At 40.4% G+C, this 19,152-nt stretch overlaps 1 protein-coding gene across 1 annotated transcript in view; it reads right to left on the minus strand.

Moving 5' to 3' along the window:
* The window catches only part of negr1 (neuronal growth regulator 1), a 390,630-nt gene that overhangs the window by 19,683 nt on the left and 351,795 nt on the right, over nt 1-19,152 (minus strand). Inside the window, exon 6 of the mRNA XM_033028493.1 lies at nt 13,957-14,108. Coding sequence (XP_032884384.1) covers nt 13,957-14,108 — 152 coding nt within the window. The remainder of the gene's footprint in view (nt 1-13,956; nt 14,109-19,152) is intronic.

The raw sequence follows: 19,152 nt of genomic DNA on the forward strand, positions 1-19,152 counted from the left end.
TGAATCTCAGGGCACATATTTCAATGTTTGCTTCCTTCTAGAACTTTCTTTCAAATGCATTGTATTAATCACTGTATTATTGGGTTAGGGAAATGTCTATCATATACTGTGTTAATCAATATCTGTTATTGGATTGAAAAGAGACCACCCCCATATGGTTTGGACCCTCAAGGTTCGGGGGCCTGTAAAAGGTAGCTCCCACAAGGTCCTGTGACGATCTACTGGCAGAATGGTTGGGACTGCGTGACCTTTTGGAGTGTCTCTGCTTGCACGAGGCAAGGAGGACTTGGACAAGCAGATACAAGGATAGAACCCGCGGCGGTTAGGTATAGTAGTGGGGAACTGTTATTGTGTTTTTCCAAAATTAAGTTTAGATGCGCAAGTGCTTGACTCAGTATTTTATTGACTGAAACTAGACTGGGGGAAGCTTAGAACGAGCTATTTACATACTTGGCCTTCTATCTTTAATGACATAAACAATCTCCTAGAAATACTAGGGGACGAGCATCTAGTGGGAGGGAGGAACTGAAGGGAATTCACATTAGTCAGGAAATGGTGTTAGGTAAACTGTTGGGACTGAAGGCGGTTAAATCCCCAGGGCCTGATGGTTTGCATCCCAGAGTACTCAAGGAGGTGGCCCTAGAAATCATGGATGCATTGGTAATTATTTTCCAATTTTCTCTCGATTCTGGACTGGGGGGCAGCCAATGCAACCCAACCTTTGAAGAAAAGAGGGAGAGAGAAAACAGTGAATTATAGACTAGTTAGCCTAATCGGTAGTGGGGACGATTTTGTGTTGATTGTTAAAGATGTTATATCAGCGCATTTGGAAAGCAGTGACAGGATCGGACAAAGTCAGCACAGAGTTATGAAGGGAAAATCATGCTTGACTAATCTTCTGGCATTTTTTGAGGATGTACCAAGTAGAATGGATAAGGGAGAGCCAGTGGATGTGGTGTATCTGGACTTTCAAAAAGTCTTTGACAAGGTCCCACACAAGAGATTAGTGTGCAAAATTAGAGCACATGGTATTGGCGGTAGGGTATTGACATGGATAGAGAACTGGTTGGCAGACAGAAAGAAAAGAGTAGGAATTAACGGGTCCTTTTCAGAATGTTAGTCTGTGACTAGTGGGGTGCCGCAAGGCTCGGTGCTGGGACCCCTGTTATTTACAATATACATATTAATGATTTAGACGAGGGATTTAAATGTGACATCTCCAAGTTTGCGGATGACACAAAGCTAGGTGACAATGTGGGCTGCGAGGAGGATGCCATGAGGCTGCAGGTTGACATGGATAGGTTGGGTGAGTGGACAGATGCATGGCAGATGCAGTATAATGTGGATAAATGTGAGGTTATCCACTTTGGTGGCAAGAACAGGAAGGCAGATTATTACCTGAATGGTGTCAGATTATGAAAAAGGGAGGTGCAACGAGACCTGGGTGTGCTTGTACATCAGTCACTGAAAGGAAGCATGCAGGTATAACGAATGGCATGTTGGCCTTCAATGCGAGAGGATTTAGATGTAAGTCCTACTGTTGTTGTACAGGGCTCTGGTGAGACTGGAGTATTGTGTGCAATTTTGATCTCCTAATTTGAGGAAGGACATTATTGCTATTGAGGAAGTGCAGCGTAGGTTCACCAGGTTAATTCCCGGGATGTCGGGACTGACGTATGATGAAAGAATGGGTCGACTGGGCTTGTATTCACTGGAATTTAGGGTGAGAGGGTATCTTATAGAAACATAAAATTCTTGAAGAATTGGACAGTCTCGATGCAGGGAAAATGGTCTGATGTTGGGGGAGTCCAGAACCAAGGGCCACAGTTTAAGAATAAGAGGTAGGCCATTTAGGACTGAGATAAGGAAAAACTTTTTCACCCAGAGAGTTGTGAATCTGTGGAATTATCTGCCACAGAAGGCAGTGGAGGCCAATTCTCTGGATGTTTTAAAAAGAGCGTAAGATTTAGCTCTAAGGGCTAAAGGAATCAGGGGATATAGGGAAAAGCTGATTTTAGATGATCAGGCATGATCATGTTGAATGGCGGTGTTAGCTCGAAGGATCAAATGGCCTACTCCTGCACCTATTTTTCTATATTTCTATGTTCTACAATGTTATTGCTTTGTAAAATATGGGCCTTTCATGGATGATAATATAATTTATCTTCCCTCATAAGATGGTGTAACCAAAGCTGTGGGCCATTTTTCATACAGTTCTTCCATTTAGAGTAATGGCTAGTTTTCCCACTATATTAATTTAAACCATATTTACTGTTTGTGATAGGAAGAAATAATCAACTATAGATCAGTGAGCCAAACATCTGTGGTAGGCAAATTACTGGAGAGGATTCTGAGGGATAAGATATAGATGCATTTGGATGGACAGGGGCTGATTAGCGGTCGTCAGCATGGTTTTGGAATTGGCGATTATTTCTTACAAATTTGAAGAATTTTTGAAGAAGTAACCAGGAAGGTTGATGAGGGTGCACCCAACCATCCATGCTGACCAAGATGCCCCATCTACATTAGTGCCACCTGCCCACGTTGGGCCCATATACCTCGAAATGGTTCCTATCCATGTATCTGTCCAAATATCTGTTAAATGCTAATATAGTACTGATACATTTCATAAGGTACTACCTGGTAGGCAGTGCTGGAAGGTTAGATCGCATGGGGTCCAAGGAGATTAGCTAACTAGAAACAGAATTCGCTTCATGAATGGAAGCAAATGGTGATGATAATAGGTTGTTTTTCAGACTCAGTGATCGGCAATGGTCTGCTGTTTGTGGTTTATACCAATGATTTGGATGAGAAAGTACAAGGCATAATCAGTAAGTTTGCAGATGCCACTAAAGTAGGTGGTTTCGTCGACAGTGAAGATGCTTATCAAAAATCACAGCAGGATCTTGATCAGCAGAGCAAGTGGGCTGGGGAATGGCTAGTGAAATTAAATGCAGATAATTGCAAGGTGTTGCATTTTGGGAAGTGCAACCAGGGCACGACCTTCACAGTGAATGGTAAGTGTATGTTGAGTGTTGGAGAGCAGAGAGATCTCGTTGTACAGGTACATAATTATCTGGTAGACACAAAATGCTGGAGTAACTCAGCGGGTCAGGCAGCATCTCTGGAGAGAAGGAATGGGTGACATTTCGGGGCGAGACCCTTCTTCAGACTGATGTCAGGAGAGGGGCAGGACAAAGATAGAATGTAGTTGGAGACAGTAAGACTAGTGGGAGAACTGGGAAGGAGGAGGGGAGGGAGAGAGAAAGTAAGGCCTTTCTGAAGTTAGAGAAGTCAATGGTCATACCGCTGGGATATAAACTACCCAAGCGAAATATGAGGTGCTGTTCATTCAATTTGTGCTAGGCCTCACTCTGACAATGGAGGAGGCCCAAGACAGAAAACTCAGATTGGGAATAGAAAGGGGAGTTGAAGTGCTGAGCCACCAGGAAATCAGGTAGGTTAAGACAGACTGAGCGGAGGTGTTTAGCGAAACAATCGCCGAGCCTGTGCTTGGTCTTGCCGATGTAGAGAAGTTGTAGAGATGTAGACACCTGGAACAGCGGATACAGTAGATGAGGTTGGAGGAGGTGCAAATGAACTTCTGTCTCATCCTGGAAAGACTGTTTAGGTCCTTGGATGGAGTCGAGGGGGGATGTAAAGAGACAGGTGTGGCATCTCCTGCGGTAGCAGGGGAAGGTACCTGGGGAGGGGATGGTTTTGGTGGGAAGGGATGAGTTGACCAGGGAGTTTCGGAGGGAATGGTCTCTGTGGAAAGCAGAAAGGGGTGGAGATGGGAAGATGTGGCCAGTAGTGGGATCACGTCGGAGGTGCCGAAAATGTTGGAGAATTATATGCTAGAGGATAAGTAAATCATCATGGGGCCTAGTTGCACAGAAGATTCCTCAGTAACAGATGCAAAGGGGTAACAGAAATCAACTTATTAATGAAGTGATCAACTTATCAATGAAGTGATCTTGTATGTTTAAAGTGATCCTCTGCCATCACTTAGGGGTGGCATGGTGGCGCAGCAGTAGAGTTGCTGCCTTACAGCGCCAGACCCAGACTTGAACCTGACTACGGGTGCTGTTTGTACGGAGATTGTACGTTCTTCCCATGACCACATGGGCTTTCCCCGGGTGCTCCGGTTTCCTCCCACTCTCCACAGCCGCACAGGTTTGTAGTTTAATTGGCTTTAGTAAAAATTGTCCCTATTATGTAGGATAGCGTTAGTATATGGGGATCGCTGGTTGCCGCTGACTTGGTGGGCCGAAAAGCCTGTTTCCACTCTGTATCTCTAAACTAAACTAAGCTTGTTATTATACTTCCTCACTTTCAGACCGATAGTGATTGCTTTAATAAAACATGAGACACAAAGGGAGCAGTTGACAAAGGCCCATCAAGCCTACTCTGTTATTCAATACAATTATGACATGGAATTCTCATATCCATTGATTCCCCAAAAATCTTTCAATCTTATCCGTGTTGTAACAATGATTGAGCATTCACTTACTCGTGGTTTAGAGAATTTAAATGATTTCAAACTATCTGAATAAAGGACTTTAACCATATCTTGGTCTTGAATAGGCAACCTCTTTTTTGAGATATTGCTTCCAATTTTTATGGATCTCCACTATAAATATGCAGCCTTTGAGCATTGATTCTATCAATGTCTTCTAGAATCTTGTATTTACTGATAAGGTCACCTGTGCCATCTCTGGTATTTCAGTATTTTTCTGGTATTACTATATTTTTCACACAGCTCCTTAATTGTTTTCCCTTAAATATTGAACCAAATCTCGTACAAAAATACTATTAATTCTGCTTTCACTACCTTTTCAGGTTTTGGAAAATGTAGAAAATCATTTTCTTTCTTGCTAATCAACTCTAATATGTCTCCTCTAATTACCAACTCTCTTGCCATGGGGAATTTCTGAATATCTTTTCAGACTTTATTCAAGGGCCGTTTAGAAACTGAAACATAGAAACCTAGAATAATAGGTGCAGGAGTAGGTCATTCAGCCCATCGAGCCAGCACCGCCATTCAATATGATCATGGCTGATCATCTAAAAATCAGTATCCCGTTCCTGCTTTTTCCCCATATCCCGTGATTCCTTTAGATGTCGGTCAATAGTCTGTTTCCTGTGATGGAGACGGTGAGATTTAGAAATGCTTGGGAGATGTCGGAGATAATCCAAGTGAATTTGAGTGCAGGATGGAAATTAATGGAGAAGTAGCACCCTCCTGTACCCATGCAAAACTCACTGACTTCATCAACTTCACCACTAATTTTGATCCTGCACTCAAATTCACTTGGACCATCTCTGACATCTTCCTACCATTTCTAGATCTCACATCACAGATTCTAGGTCTTCATCACAGAAAACAGACTATTGACTGACATCTACTACAAACCTACTGACTCCCACAGCTATCTTGACTACACCTCTTCCCACCGTGCTTCCTGTAAAGACTCTATCCTCTACTCCCGATTCCTCCGTCTTCGCTGCATCTGCGCCCAGGATAAGGTGTTCCATACCAGGGCATCGGAGATGTCCTCATTCTTTAGGAAACGGGGGTTCCTCTCTTCCATTATAGATGAGGCTCTCACTAGGGTCTCCTCGATATCCCACAGCTCCGCTCTTGTTCCCCCTCCCCCCATTTGATAACAAGGACAGAGTCCCCCTTGTCCTCACCTTCCACCCCATCAACCGTCGCATATAGCATATAATCCTCCAACATTTTTGCCACCTCCAACGGGATCACACTACTGGCCACACCTTCCCACCTCCAACCCTTTTTGCTTTCCACAGAGACCATTCCCTCAGAATCTCCCTGGTCAACTCGTCCCTTCCCACCCAAACCACCTCCTCCCTAGGTACCTTCCCCTGTAACTGCAGGAGATGCAACACCTGTCCCTTTACCTCCCCTCTCGACTCCATCCAAGGACCTAAACAATCTTTCCAGGTGAGACAGAGGTCCACTTGCACCTCCTCCAACCTTATCTACTGTAGACCAAGCGCAGGCTCGGCGATTGTTTCGCTGAACATCTCCACTCAGTCCGTCTTAACCTACCTGATCTCCCAGTGGCTCTGCATTTCAACTCCCCAAATCATTTGCAATCTGATCTTTCTGTCCTAGGCCTCCTCCATTGTAAGAGTTAGGCCCACTAGTCTTACTGTCTCTAACTACGTTCTATCTTTGTCCCATCTCCTCCGCTGACATCAGTCTGAAGAAGGGTCTCCACCCGAAACGTCACCCATTCATTCTCTCCAGAGATGCTGCCTGACCTGCTGAGTTACTCCAGCATTTTGTGTCTACCTTTAAACCAGCATCTGCAATTCTTTCCTATACATAGTTCTCTGATTGTGGCATCACAGGTAGATAGGCTGGTACATTGGCCTTCCTCAATCAGTGTATTGAATATAGAAGTTTGTACATTTTATTACAGTGTACAAGACATTGGTTGATTTGATTTTTGATTTGATTTGTTTATTTGTTCCGAACAAGTAAAGACATAAATAGGAATAAATAACAACAACAAAATCGAAATAGTCAAACTATTGGACATTCCAGGCAATATTTGCAAAGCAATGAAAAGCATAAAGCAAAATTTAAATGTCCAACACTTTTTCTTTACAAGCTCGAAAAGGAGTGAGAAGAAGAATAATTTATTTAATCTCACCCCTTCTCCCTAAACCCTTCTTCCATATTTAATAATTAATTAATTAATCATAATAATACCCCAGACAATTTTCAGAGATGCATACAGACATATACATACATACAACTGATATACACATACAAGTAATATGTATGAAGTAACCAAAAAACATAAATAAATAATAAATAAAATAATAAACAAACACCAACCCCTGTTTGTCAACCATCCCCTTCATCCCTGTACCTTGTGTAAAAAAGTTTTTTGTATGTCATTTTGAACTGGTTCATGTTTGGACATTGCTTTAACTCCACATTCAAACTGTTCCACAATCCTACTCCACAGACCGAAATACAAAAAGTTTTTCTGGTCGTGCGGACTCTTTGTACCTTAAAATTAAATATTCTTCTTAAATTATAACTCCCCACTCGCTCATTGAATAATTTTTGTATATTTCCAGGTAAGTTTTTATTTTTGGCCCTAAACATTATCTGTGCTGTTTTAAATGCAACCAAATCTTCTAATTTTAATAATTTTGACTGTAAGAATAATGGATTAGTGTGACCCAGATACCTGACATTGTGAATAATACGTATTGCTCTTTTTTGCAGAATAGTTAATGAATGTAGCGAACTTTTATAGTTATTGCCCCAGACTTCTGCACAGTAATTTAAATAGGGTAAGATTAGTGAACAGTAGAGAATACGGAGTGATTTGTGATCCAGAACCTGCTTAACTTTGTGTAATACAGAAATACTTTTTGACAGTTTGGATTGTACATGTTTAATGTGTGATTTACAGCTGATTCTAACATCCATTATAACCCTAAGAAATTTATTTTCATGAACTCGTTCAATTTCAACCCCATTTATCTTTATATTTGCTTGTGTATTTGTTCTGCAATTACCAAATAACATTATTTTGGTTTTGCTCAAGTTTAATGATATTTTGTTCCTGTCAAACCATGTTTTCAGTTTGCCCATTTCTTTTGTTATTTTGTCCAGTAGTTGTTTTAAATTCTCCCCCAGAACAAAAAATATTTGTGTAGTCTGCAAACAAGACCAGCCTCAAGGCATTACAAATGTCGTTTATATACATGATGAATAGTTTTGGACCCAACACTGACCCCTGGGGGACACCACAAGCAATGTCCAAACATGTAGAACTGTAGCTGCCCAGCTTCACAAACTGTTGCCTGTTACTTAAATAGCTTTTTATCCAATCCAGTACTAGACCTCTGATGCCATACCTTTCTAATTTTTTTAATAAAATATCATGATTGATCGTATCAAATGCTTTCTTTATATCAATAAATATCCCAGCTGCATATAGTTTATTGTCAATAGCGTTTGTGATATCTTCAATTGATTCTATTATTGCAAGTGATGTTGATCTGTTTGATCTGAATCCATATTGACTTTCAGTGATTAGTTTATGCTTTTCTACAAATATATCTAGTCTATTGTTGAACATTTTTTCTAGTATTTTGGAGAATTGAGGGAGTAAAGAAACAGGTCTGTAGTTTGTGAAATGATGCTTGTTCCCAGTTTTGTATATTGGTATGACTTTTGCTATTTTCATTTTGATTGGAAAAGTACCGGTTTGGAAAGATAAATTTCAGATGAATGTTAGAGGTTTGGAAATCCCCTCAATGACCATCTTAACTAACGACTAATGAGGCCGCAATTTGAATACTTAGTTCAGTTTTGGTAACCCTGCTATAGGAAAGATGTCATAAGCTGGAAAGAGTGCTGAGACGAATTAAGAGGATGTTGCCAGGTCTCGTAAACAAACCCAACTTATCCAGCCTTCCCTCATAAGTGAAATATTCCATTCTAGGCAAAATCCTGGTGAACCTCCTGTGTCATATCCAAGGCAACCCATCTTTCTTATAAAGTAGAGACCTGAAGTGCACACAGTACTCCGTTTCTGGCCTAATAAAACATTTATGCAGTTGCATTATGACTACCGAACCCTTACACTTTATGCCCCAGTTTGTAGAAGGTCAGCATCCTTTTTCACCCTTATCTACCTTGCAAAATGCATCACCGAGTATTTATTGGAATTAAATTCCATCTGCTATTTTTCCACCCAATTTACATGGTGATCAATATTATTCTGTAACCTAAGACCAAACTCCTCTACAAACTTACTAACCATACCTCCTACACCAACAACCAAGTCATTAAAGTATTTTAGAAAAATTACACGCACCAGCATTAATCCTTATAGTACACCAATTGAATAGAAAGATACAACATGGAAACAGGTCCTCCATCCCACTGAGTTCATGCTGATCATTCATCACCTATCACTCTCGCTATCACTGGGAAAATGTGCAAACTCCCAGGGTCAGGATTGAACCCGGTCTCTGGCGCTATGAGCCTGCAAATCTACCAGCTGTCCCACTGTGCTGTCACTGGTCACAGGCTTCCACAGGCTTCCACCGTAACTCTTTGTTCCCTATTACCAAGCCAACCTTGGATCCAATTTACCACCTTGTCATGATCCTATGGCTCTAACCATTTGTACCAGTCTTCCATGTGGGACATTGTCAAATACCTTACTGAACTTACTGCAGCATTAGCTCTGTCCATGTTAATAGTTTGCTATATCTTCAAAAAGCTCAATTAGTCAGAGGGGATCTCCCACCATTAAAGCCGTGCGAGCTATGTTTGATCAATCCTGCCCTGCCTTTTCAAATGTAATTTAATTCTGATACTCAGAATTTTTTCCAATATTATCCCTACCAATTTTATTGGACACAGTCATGTGTTGTAATAAGCATCTGAAAATTTTCATTAAAGAGCTGGACATAACCAGGAATGGTAGACAATTAGGGAACAGAGAGACCCTGATGTACGTCCATTGATTCCTCAATTATAATATCAAATTTTAAGGGAGAAGTATATTTTAATATAGTTCTCCTATTTTGCTCTTCTAATCTTTCCATTCGACCCTTCGAGCCAGCACCGCCATTCATTGTGATCATGGCTGGTCATCCACAATCAATAACCCGTGCCTGCCTTCTCCCTGTACCCCTTGATTCCGCTAGCCCCTAGAGCTCTATCTAACTCTATTTTAAATTCTTCCAGTGAATTGGCCTCTACTGCCTTTTGTAGCAGAGAATTCCACAAATTCACAACCTTCTGGGTGAAAACGTTTTTTCTCATCTCAGTTTTAAATGGCCTCCTCTTTATTGACAGTATTGATCCTGGAAGCTCGGAGGCATTCCTGCAAACTGGCATACCTCAAACCAATCAATGTCAAATTTATTTTTAATAAAGTGCATTGGGATGGCTTGCCATATTAAAGGAGGTAATGAATAGAAGATTTGATATTATGTCTAATGTTATTATGGAAGGTGTAGGCATCATCAGGCCTCTGAACTTGCTGACCTTCTTGACATTCCCCAATGATCACTCCATCACAAAGAAATGGCAAAGCAGAGATTTGTTTTTGTACAATATCTGAAATATCAATACTCTGCTATAAGGATTTGCATTATTTTATTCCAAGTACTCTGGGGAATAATCATTTATCATTGCCCAAGTTTTCAGTTAGCAAGCAGGGCAATGTTTTAGTTGTGCTGATAACCAAAATCATTAACTGCATTTTTCTTTGGTAAACCAATAAGAAGGAATATACTGCATATTCAAAGGCTGCAAATAGAAATGTAATCAGATTATTTCAGAGCCATATTCCTCCTTGACAATTGCAATTCTGCTTAAATTCATTAACGGTGTGACACAGATATTACTCTAGTTTTCTTTATTCACGAGCCTTCTTTCAAATGTCTAAAATGTGATTAGATTTATCATTTTACACATGGGAAAGATTAATAATCCTTCAGGCCCTAAACTATTTATTTTTGGTTTCAAATAATCCAAATGAAAATGGGTATTTGATATCAATGCATGATATTTTAATTCTACATTTTTAAATGACTCCCTAGAGTCAGATTTTTGGATCCTCAGCCCTCTAATCATTTTGCTGTAAACTGATATATACTTTTAGGATTAGCTGAGACTATCTTTTGGAAATCATAGTAAAATGGCATTGTGCCAACTAATGATGAGCAAATGCAATCCATAAAGTGCCTCAAATGCATTGCCACAAATGCATTTACCCTGGTTTTAGTATTGATCGGAATGCACTGACAAAGATTTAAATCTGGCATCACTAAACCACTGTCATGCTTTTAGTTTAGAGGTAGAACGTGGAAACAGGCCCTTCGGTCCACCAAGTCTGCGCCACCCAGCAATCAGCAATATAGCTCTATCCTACACACTAGGGACAATTTACAGAAGGCAATTAACCTACAAACCTGCACATCTATGGAATGTGTGAGGAAACCGGAGCACCCGGAGAAAAACCACGTGGTCACAGGAAGAATGGACAAACTACATACAGACAGCACCCATAGTCACGATTGAATTTAGGTCTCTGGCGCTATAAGGCAGCAACTCTACCACTGTGCTGTCCCTAGTGTCTCTGGGCACTTGTTTTATTTCCAATGTGCAGTTAGCTGCAGCCCTTCATTTGGACTTTAGGAAAAAAACGATTAAAAGGCTGTTTTCTGCATTATATCACTGAAAAATTAGAAAATGCATTGCTCATCTAAAAAATGTTTGCCAAGTAGATTTTCATGAAAATACTTCCTTCAAAATGACAAATTCTCATTTGACTATTTGACCTTGTAACTTTTGCATCTACTTTTGTCTGGTAACATTTTTGTTTATGAATCAGTAAACTTTTAGTTGATTTTCATCATAATCATACAATAAAATCAAACCATATATAGATTTGAAGTTGGCAAAAGTGAAAATAAACAAAATTGTGAAAATAAATGTAGATGGATGCTCTAAATAAAACATTATCTTTTACTGAATTCCTAATTTGCAGAGTTTAATGTACATTGAATAGCGACGTCTAATTCAAGGGCACTGTCAAAATTAAAATGGGGAACAAAGATAGAAATGAATATAAACTGCTTCAAAAACGGCAAGCATTATTTCAGATTTCTACAATATGTGGAAGGAAACCAAAGATTCAAGGTTAAACAATGCACCATTTTTTTGATCATTGCAATCTTTTCAACTGACGTATCAAAAGATTAGAGCCTCAAATTCTAAAGAGCCCAGGTGGAAATTTGGTTTGGTGCAAATATTTCCATTTCTCCACTCCTTCTGAATAATCCTAAAGTATTATTCACCAATTTTCCACACTGCTTTTTCATGGAACAAAGTCTTTGCAGGGTTACCATTTTAAGTACTATTTTATGTTACTGTTTTACTGCAGGTCAGCTGACAAACACCTGACATATGTACAGTCCATAGACACGAGTGTTTGGGAGCCCGCTGAGTTGGACTTGCTGACTGCTGCAGGGCTGCATGCGACAGTTCTTGACAGGAGCTGAACCTTTGGCACATCGAACGCTGGAAGAATATATTCTCGTTAACTCATTGGTGTTCATTTAGCAAATTCTATCTGGAGACATCTGGGATTTGACTTAGAAATCTGTTCTTGTGATCTGGCACAGGGTGGAAACCGCATTTCCTTTGAGTGGGTCTCCAGTTGTGCATGAGGAGGAAAGTAAATTACTTTATATTATTTTTATTTTTTAAAGTTTATTGGTTTCATAATTATTTCCAATGATTACTATGATTTTAAAATGTTGAAAAAGAGTCATATGGCATGGAAACAGGCCCTTCGGCCCATCGGATCTGCACTGACCAGCTAACACCCATTTACATAAAGTTTACGTCATTCCTTTTTTATTCTCCCCACATTTTTTATCAATTCCCTCCAGATTCAGCCATTTACCCAAGCACAATTGACAGTGGCCAATTAATCTATTAACCCATACATGTTTGTGATGTGAGAAGAAACCAGAGCATCTGGGTGAAACCCACATGTCACAGAGAGAGTGTGGCAAAGTGTACATAAACACAGAGGCATTCAGTGCAAATACTGGCCCTTCAAATGACAGATTCCTTGTCGACGATCAACCGTCGACTATTTGTTCAAGGCTTATATATAAATGATAATATCTAATAAATATATAATATCATGCCAATGTTGTGCAATGTTGAAATATATTTCCTGTGATAAAAGTGCAGTCATGACTATTTTGGCTCATGCACATTATTGTATAAAATTATTATTGTATGTTTTTGAAACAAAAAAAATATTAGATTTCAGATAGGGTGTTGAGAGGTAGGGAAAGATTCCTAGATATTCCAGCAATCTCACATGCACATTGATGCTGCAACAACCCTTTGCACTTGAACTTTGAGGCATTGTCAAAACGGGTAGGTTAAATTAACGGGAAGGTAAGTAAAGCACTTCAGCTGAAAAGCTGCTATTGGAATCAGATTTTTTAAATGTAATGGAGACCCATGAAACCAGGCAGTGTGCGTTCCAGAAGATTCTAAAGAGATGAGGCAGAAATAAGGGATGGAACTACCATACATGCGGAATGCAGCAATTATATATCAAAGGAGAATATTAAGATTTGCTGAAAATGGACCTCTTTATTGGACGGTGTTTGTCTTTCCCTCTTCCATCTTTCAAATTCAACACTAATTATGTTACTGAAACTTGAAACTTAATGATGCCATTTGTGGGGAAGAACATTGAAAGTCTGTAAACATAAACACATTATTCTCCCAAGCAGCCTCTGAGCCGGAATATTGGATCCAGCAAACATTTTACAGCCACCTTAACATTACTAAAATCTACACCAAGAATGGAAATTCCTTGACAAAGCAAACAATACATATTTCCAACATCTTACTAAGTTAACAAAAAATCCACGTAAGATGATCATCATTATTCTACATCCAATACAAAATAAAATCAGGAGATAAAATTAAATTAGGGTAATGTGGCTTAAATTTTTCTTTCTAGCTTCTTTGTTTCCTTTCTGTAATTGGTAACAATGGTGGGTCAAGATTCAATTTGTGTGGAATAGGAAACTAAGGGGATCCTTACAACCACTGGCTCAGATAGCTATTTCTCATGTATTTGGAATATTATTGGTGAATATTCAATCGCAGTAAGCATTACAACTAATAGCATGTTTATACAAGGGAAGCATAAAATATTGTTGTTAAATTAATGGAATTAGATTGCTAGGACTTGACAATATATCATAATGTATTTTCATATATTTTTATATATGAAACAAAATTGTAAGTTTTAAAATACAGCTCTCTTAATCCGTTTCACCATCACAGTATTCTTTTTGAAATATAGTATAACAAATGCAGGAATCTTTTACAAGACTTACTGTGTAGAAAATGACTGGCACTACTTGTCCCTAGTTTATTGGCAGCCACGCACGTGTAATTGCCATAATGATCCTCTGTAATGTTGGTAACAGTGAGGATAGATCTGGTGTTGAAGTTCTTGATATGAATCCCTTGCCTGCCGGAGGCCAACCTAATGGATTGACAAAAATATGTAAGATGATTAGAAAACAACGATCTTCATTGGGTGAAGGAAATCACTTTCTTTCTCTCCTAAACTGTACTGTGTGATACTGAATTAAATCCTCATTTCTGTAAACAAAAGTAGTTTTAACAGCGCAAGGGATAAGCAACATACAATGAGACAGACAAATTACACAAAAGAAATGGTGCAATTACAATTAGCAGCAAAAGTGAGGCAATTGCATTTACCTTTTCTGGAAATTCCATTGAAAACCACCAGCTATCACCTGCTCACTGTTCAAATACTTTCTGTTTCTGTGCCTGTTTGCTCAAAGGTGGAATTCTGAGATGGGCTGGAGGTCAGGTCCATCTGACTTCCCCGTCTGACACTGGACTCAGCAGAGCGTCTAGCAGTGGAGCACTAATGTACAGAGGAGAGAGGCAGATGCACTATCCAGACAATCACTGTAAGGTAGTCGATGGTCATTAATTTTCTCTGATTCTTTAATCAAAGGGTTTCACTCACCAATATTTGGCTGAAATCTTTATTTTCTTTAGCTCCATCACAACAATGGGGACAAGGTTAGATGGTTAGAGGATGAAATTGAGGATAATATGAAGAGTTTCAGTTTGGTTTATTATTGTTAATAATGAAACGCTTTTTTGTTGCATGCTATCCAGTCAATGAAAAGACCATACATGATTACAATCAAGCAATCGACAGTGTGCAGACACAGGATAAAGGACATAACATTTAGTGCAAGATAAAGTCTGTTTTACTTTGGAGTCACGTGAGTGACTACGTGAAGAAGACGTAGCAACCGTGTTGGGAGGAGCAGAGCCCCTCCAAGTGGTGAGTGCAAAAAGCCTGAAGGTAAGTGGTTTCACTTTCGCTTTCAGGTCGCTTTCTTCCGGGAGACTTTGTGCTGTGTGCCAGACAAGTCTAGAATGGAGAAAGGGCGAAAAGGCAAAGGGAGGCGTACCGCAGGTAAAACTCAAGAGGACCGCGCGCGGGTCTGAGAGTAGTGGGCGCCCGATTAAAGAGTCAGTGGCAGTAAAGCCAGCGACTGCAGAAACGGCAACTAAAAGTACCGTTACAGCACCTTTAGGGTGCAAGGCCAAAAGAAAAACTGATCGGCCAGTAGACTCGGAAGAATCAGACCCGGAGATTACCCCACGTCAGGAAGACATTATGTCTACTCGGGTCGCTAACCTGGAATTCCTCATGGGGAAAATGATTTGTCAGGACCCACTCTAGGAAGAGTACAGTCCGCGTTGGCCTACAGAAGAGCCAGCGCAGGGAGTGCCTGGAAAAGGTCCGGCTCAGCGTTGGCCTACAGGAGAGCCAGCATCAGCAATGTCTCATGAAAGACAATATATGGGTTGGCCTACAGGAGAGCCAGCACCAGCAGTGTCTGAGGAAAGATAATTTATGCGTTGGCCTATAGGAGAGCCAGCGCCAGCAGCACCTAAAAAAGGGCTGCCAATGCGTGGGCCTAGGGGAGAGCCCGCAAGGGGAGCAGCTGCAAAAGGGTTTACTATGCGTAGGCCTACGGGAGAGCCAGCGCTAGAAACACCTGAAGCAGGGATACCAGATCAGTCCCACTATGAGGAAGAATTTCCAGGGCAGCAAGATTCGGATGACGAATCATATGAGGACCAAAGCCCAGTAACAGAGCCCAGAATACCAGGTCTGGCCCAAAGATTCTCCGTTCCCAGACTGAAAGGGGAACCTTTGGCAGGGGAAATAGCAATGACAATAAATTACTTGCTCTCCCATCAGCTGGAGGAACTGACTATGGATGAGACTGTCAAAAAATATGAAACCCCGCAGAATTGCGCACTGCTAGCAGTCCCAGCAGTAAATAATGTAATATGGGGCTATTTGGGCACGCACAAGAAATGAAATTACAGCGGGTGTTAAGATTGCTGGGGTCAAGTATTACGGCTTTTGCCAGAGACCTGGATGAAGAACACGTGACTGCGTCACAACAGGATGAATTAGCACTCATGTGTAATGCGCACTTTGAAATAAACTGTATTCGTAAAAGTGCTATAAGGCCTAACATACATCCTAAGTTTACGGGGCTCTGTAAACCAACTAATATTCAATTGGCTAATCTGCTTTTTGGAGAAAATCTAGCCAAAAGGGTGAAAGACCTGAATGAAGAAGCAAAAACCGTGGGAATGATAAAACCACCGGTGCTTGGCAGATCTGTTCGAAGGCAATTTCCCTACCGAAGGGCGGTGACTGGGGCCGGTGAAGTCGGTCGTACCCATATACACGTTATTGGCGGACTGCTCCTGGGACACATGGAGGTTACAGTGTTCCCATTAAGAGCAGAGGACAACATTTGTCACCAGCAAAGCCTGAGGTAGGTGGGTCTGATCCTGGAAGAGACATATTAAGTGTTTCACATTTGCAAATTGGGGCAAGGTTACAATTCTTCCTAAAAGAATGGCAAAAAATAACATCTGATGCATTTATACTGTGCCGTATTATGGGGTTCAGAATTGAATTCTACCCATATTTGGATCCTCCTACTCAACATGTTTCAAGTCGGACATTTATTTTCTCAAAAGAAGAGAATATGGACATTCAGGCGGAACTTGAAATATTGTGTGGGAAAGGAGTAATTGAAAAGTCAGTTCACCAATTTGTGTCAAACATTTTTCCTAGAGCAAAAAACGATGGTGGCTGTAGAATTATTCTCGATCTGACAAGTCTTAACCCTTTTGTACAGTATAAACATTTTAAAATTGAGACATTTGCCAATGCTATACAGCTAATTTCAAGAAAAAGCTATATGGCCAGCATAGATCTGCAAGATGCATATTACTCTGTGGCTGTGCATGGTAATGATCGAAGATGCTTAAAGTTGAACTGGATGAGCCAATTATGGCAGTTTAAAGCATTGCCTCAGCCCCTTTTTCAAAATTGTTAAAAACCAATCTTAGCATTGCTAAGAGCGCAGGATCATTTGGTAATGGCTTATTTGGATGATATTTTAATTGTGGGTGACACTCGGGCTACAACAGAAGCATCGGTGTCAATAGTCAAGCTCACATTTGAGAGGCTGGGGTTTGTGATACATCCAGATAAATCCAAATTGTCACCAAGCACAGTAATTGATTACTTGGGTTTCACTATTAATTCAGAACACATTATAGTGACTTTGCCCAAGGATAAAAGGCTGCAGTTAATTGAGGGTTGTATCAAGCTCATTACACAGCATCAACCATCAATTAGGCAAGTGGCAAGCTTGCTTGGCAAACTAATTGCTTCATTTCCAGCTGTGCAGTTTGGTCCACTGCACTATCAGCAACTGCAGCGAGCAAAGGTACAAATATTGAGGAGACATTTAGGGCATTTTGATAGGCCCATGCAATTACCAGTAACAGCTATTACTGAAATACAATGGTGAATCAGGAGTGTCTCAAATGCTTCCAGGGAAATTCTGGTGGAAACACCTGCTATTATTCTGCAGACTGATGTAAGTGCTCTAGGTTGGGGCGTTACTGATACTATTTCCAGCTGTGGAGGTAGATGTAATGTGGAAGAAGTACCTTTGCTCCAAGCACATGGGATCAATTACCTAGAGCTGTTAGGTACATTTTATGGGCTTAAAGCTTATTGCTCTAATGTGCAAAACTTGCATGTGCAGGTTCAGATTGACAACACTACGGCTGTAGCGTATGTTAATCACATGGGTGGAATCAAGTCAGAATCTTGTGATAGATTGGCAAACGTTATCTGGAACTGGTGTATTAGCAGAAACATTTGGCTTTCAGCAATCTACCTACCAGGTAGATTCAACATAATAGCAGTCACCAGGTCACGTAAATTCAATGACAATACAGAATAGATGTTAAATCGTGACAATTGTTGCACAATTTGGGGAGCCAGAAATTGACTTGTTTGCATCTAGACTTAACCACCAATTACCTAAATATGTTTCATGGGAACCAGATCCTGGTGCAGCAGCGGTGGATGCATTCTCGCTACATTGGGGTGGAATGTTTTTGTATGCATTTCCTCCATTTTGTCTCATTAGTAGGTGTCTACAAAAGATCAAGCAGGACTCCGCTTCAGGAGTGTTGGTGGTACCAGATTGGCCTACACAACCATGGTACCCACTGGTGTTAAAAATGATCACAAAGCCTCTTATGGTTATTCCTAAACAAGAAAACCTACTTGTGCACCCTGTAACTGGTGATTCGCATCCTTTACATGATCGTATAGGTTTGTTGATTTGCAGGTTCTAAGGAGGCCATATCTCGGAAGAGGACTATCAGATCGTATTGTGGATGTTATTGCAGCAGCCTGGAGGAATAGTACCCAAAAGCAGTACATTTCTTACATAAGAAAATGGGAGGTGTTTTGCTTAAGGCAGAATATTTCAGACCACACTACAAACATCCCAGATGTGTTAGAGTTTCTGTCAACTCTCTATTTTGATTTTAAATTAAGTTATAGTGCGATCAATACTGCAAGAAGTGCCCTCTCTGCATATTTATGGAGGGAGAACAATATCTTATAGGATCACACCCTTTGGTCTGTAGGTTTATGAAGGGAATTTTCAATTCCAAGCCTCCTAGACCCAGGTATACATAAATCTGGAATGTGAGGGATGTGCTGATGTTACTTCGTCAATTGACTCCCATTTCAGTTCTGTCTTTGGCCAAGGTTACCATGAAGGTAGTTATGCTCATGGCACTAGTTTCAGCACATAGAGTGCAGACATTGTAGAAATTATGAATAGATAGGATGGTAATAGCAGCAGATGTCATTACATTCTATGTCTATGATTTACTCAAACAGAGCAGACCTGGAATCATGGGGTGTAAGTTGTTTTTTTCAGCATATCCTACGGACCCAAGACTATGTGTAGTGTCACATTTAAGATGTTACATTGAAGCCACCAGGACCTTAAGAGGTGCTGAATCAGCATTCTTTATCAGCCATAAAAAAACACATAAGAAAGTGTCAGTGCAGACTATCTCAAGGTGGCTGAAGCAGGTGCTGGTTGATGCAGGGATTGATACTGACAAAT

This window comes from Amblyraja radiata, chromosome 10, assembly GCF_010909765.2.
Source record: "Amblyraja radiata isolate CabotCenter1 chromosome 10, sAmbRad1.1.pri, whole genome shotgun sequence".
NCBI classification, from domain to species: Eukaryota; Metazoa; Chordata; class Chondrichthyes; order Rajiformes; family Rajidae; genus Amblyraja; species Amblyraja radiata.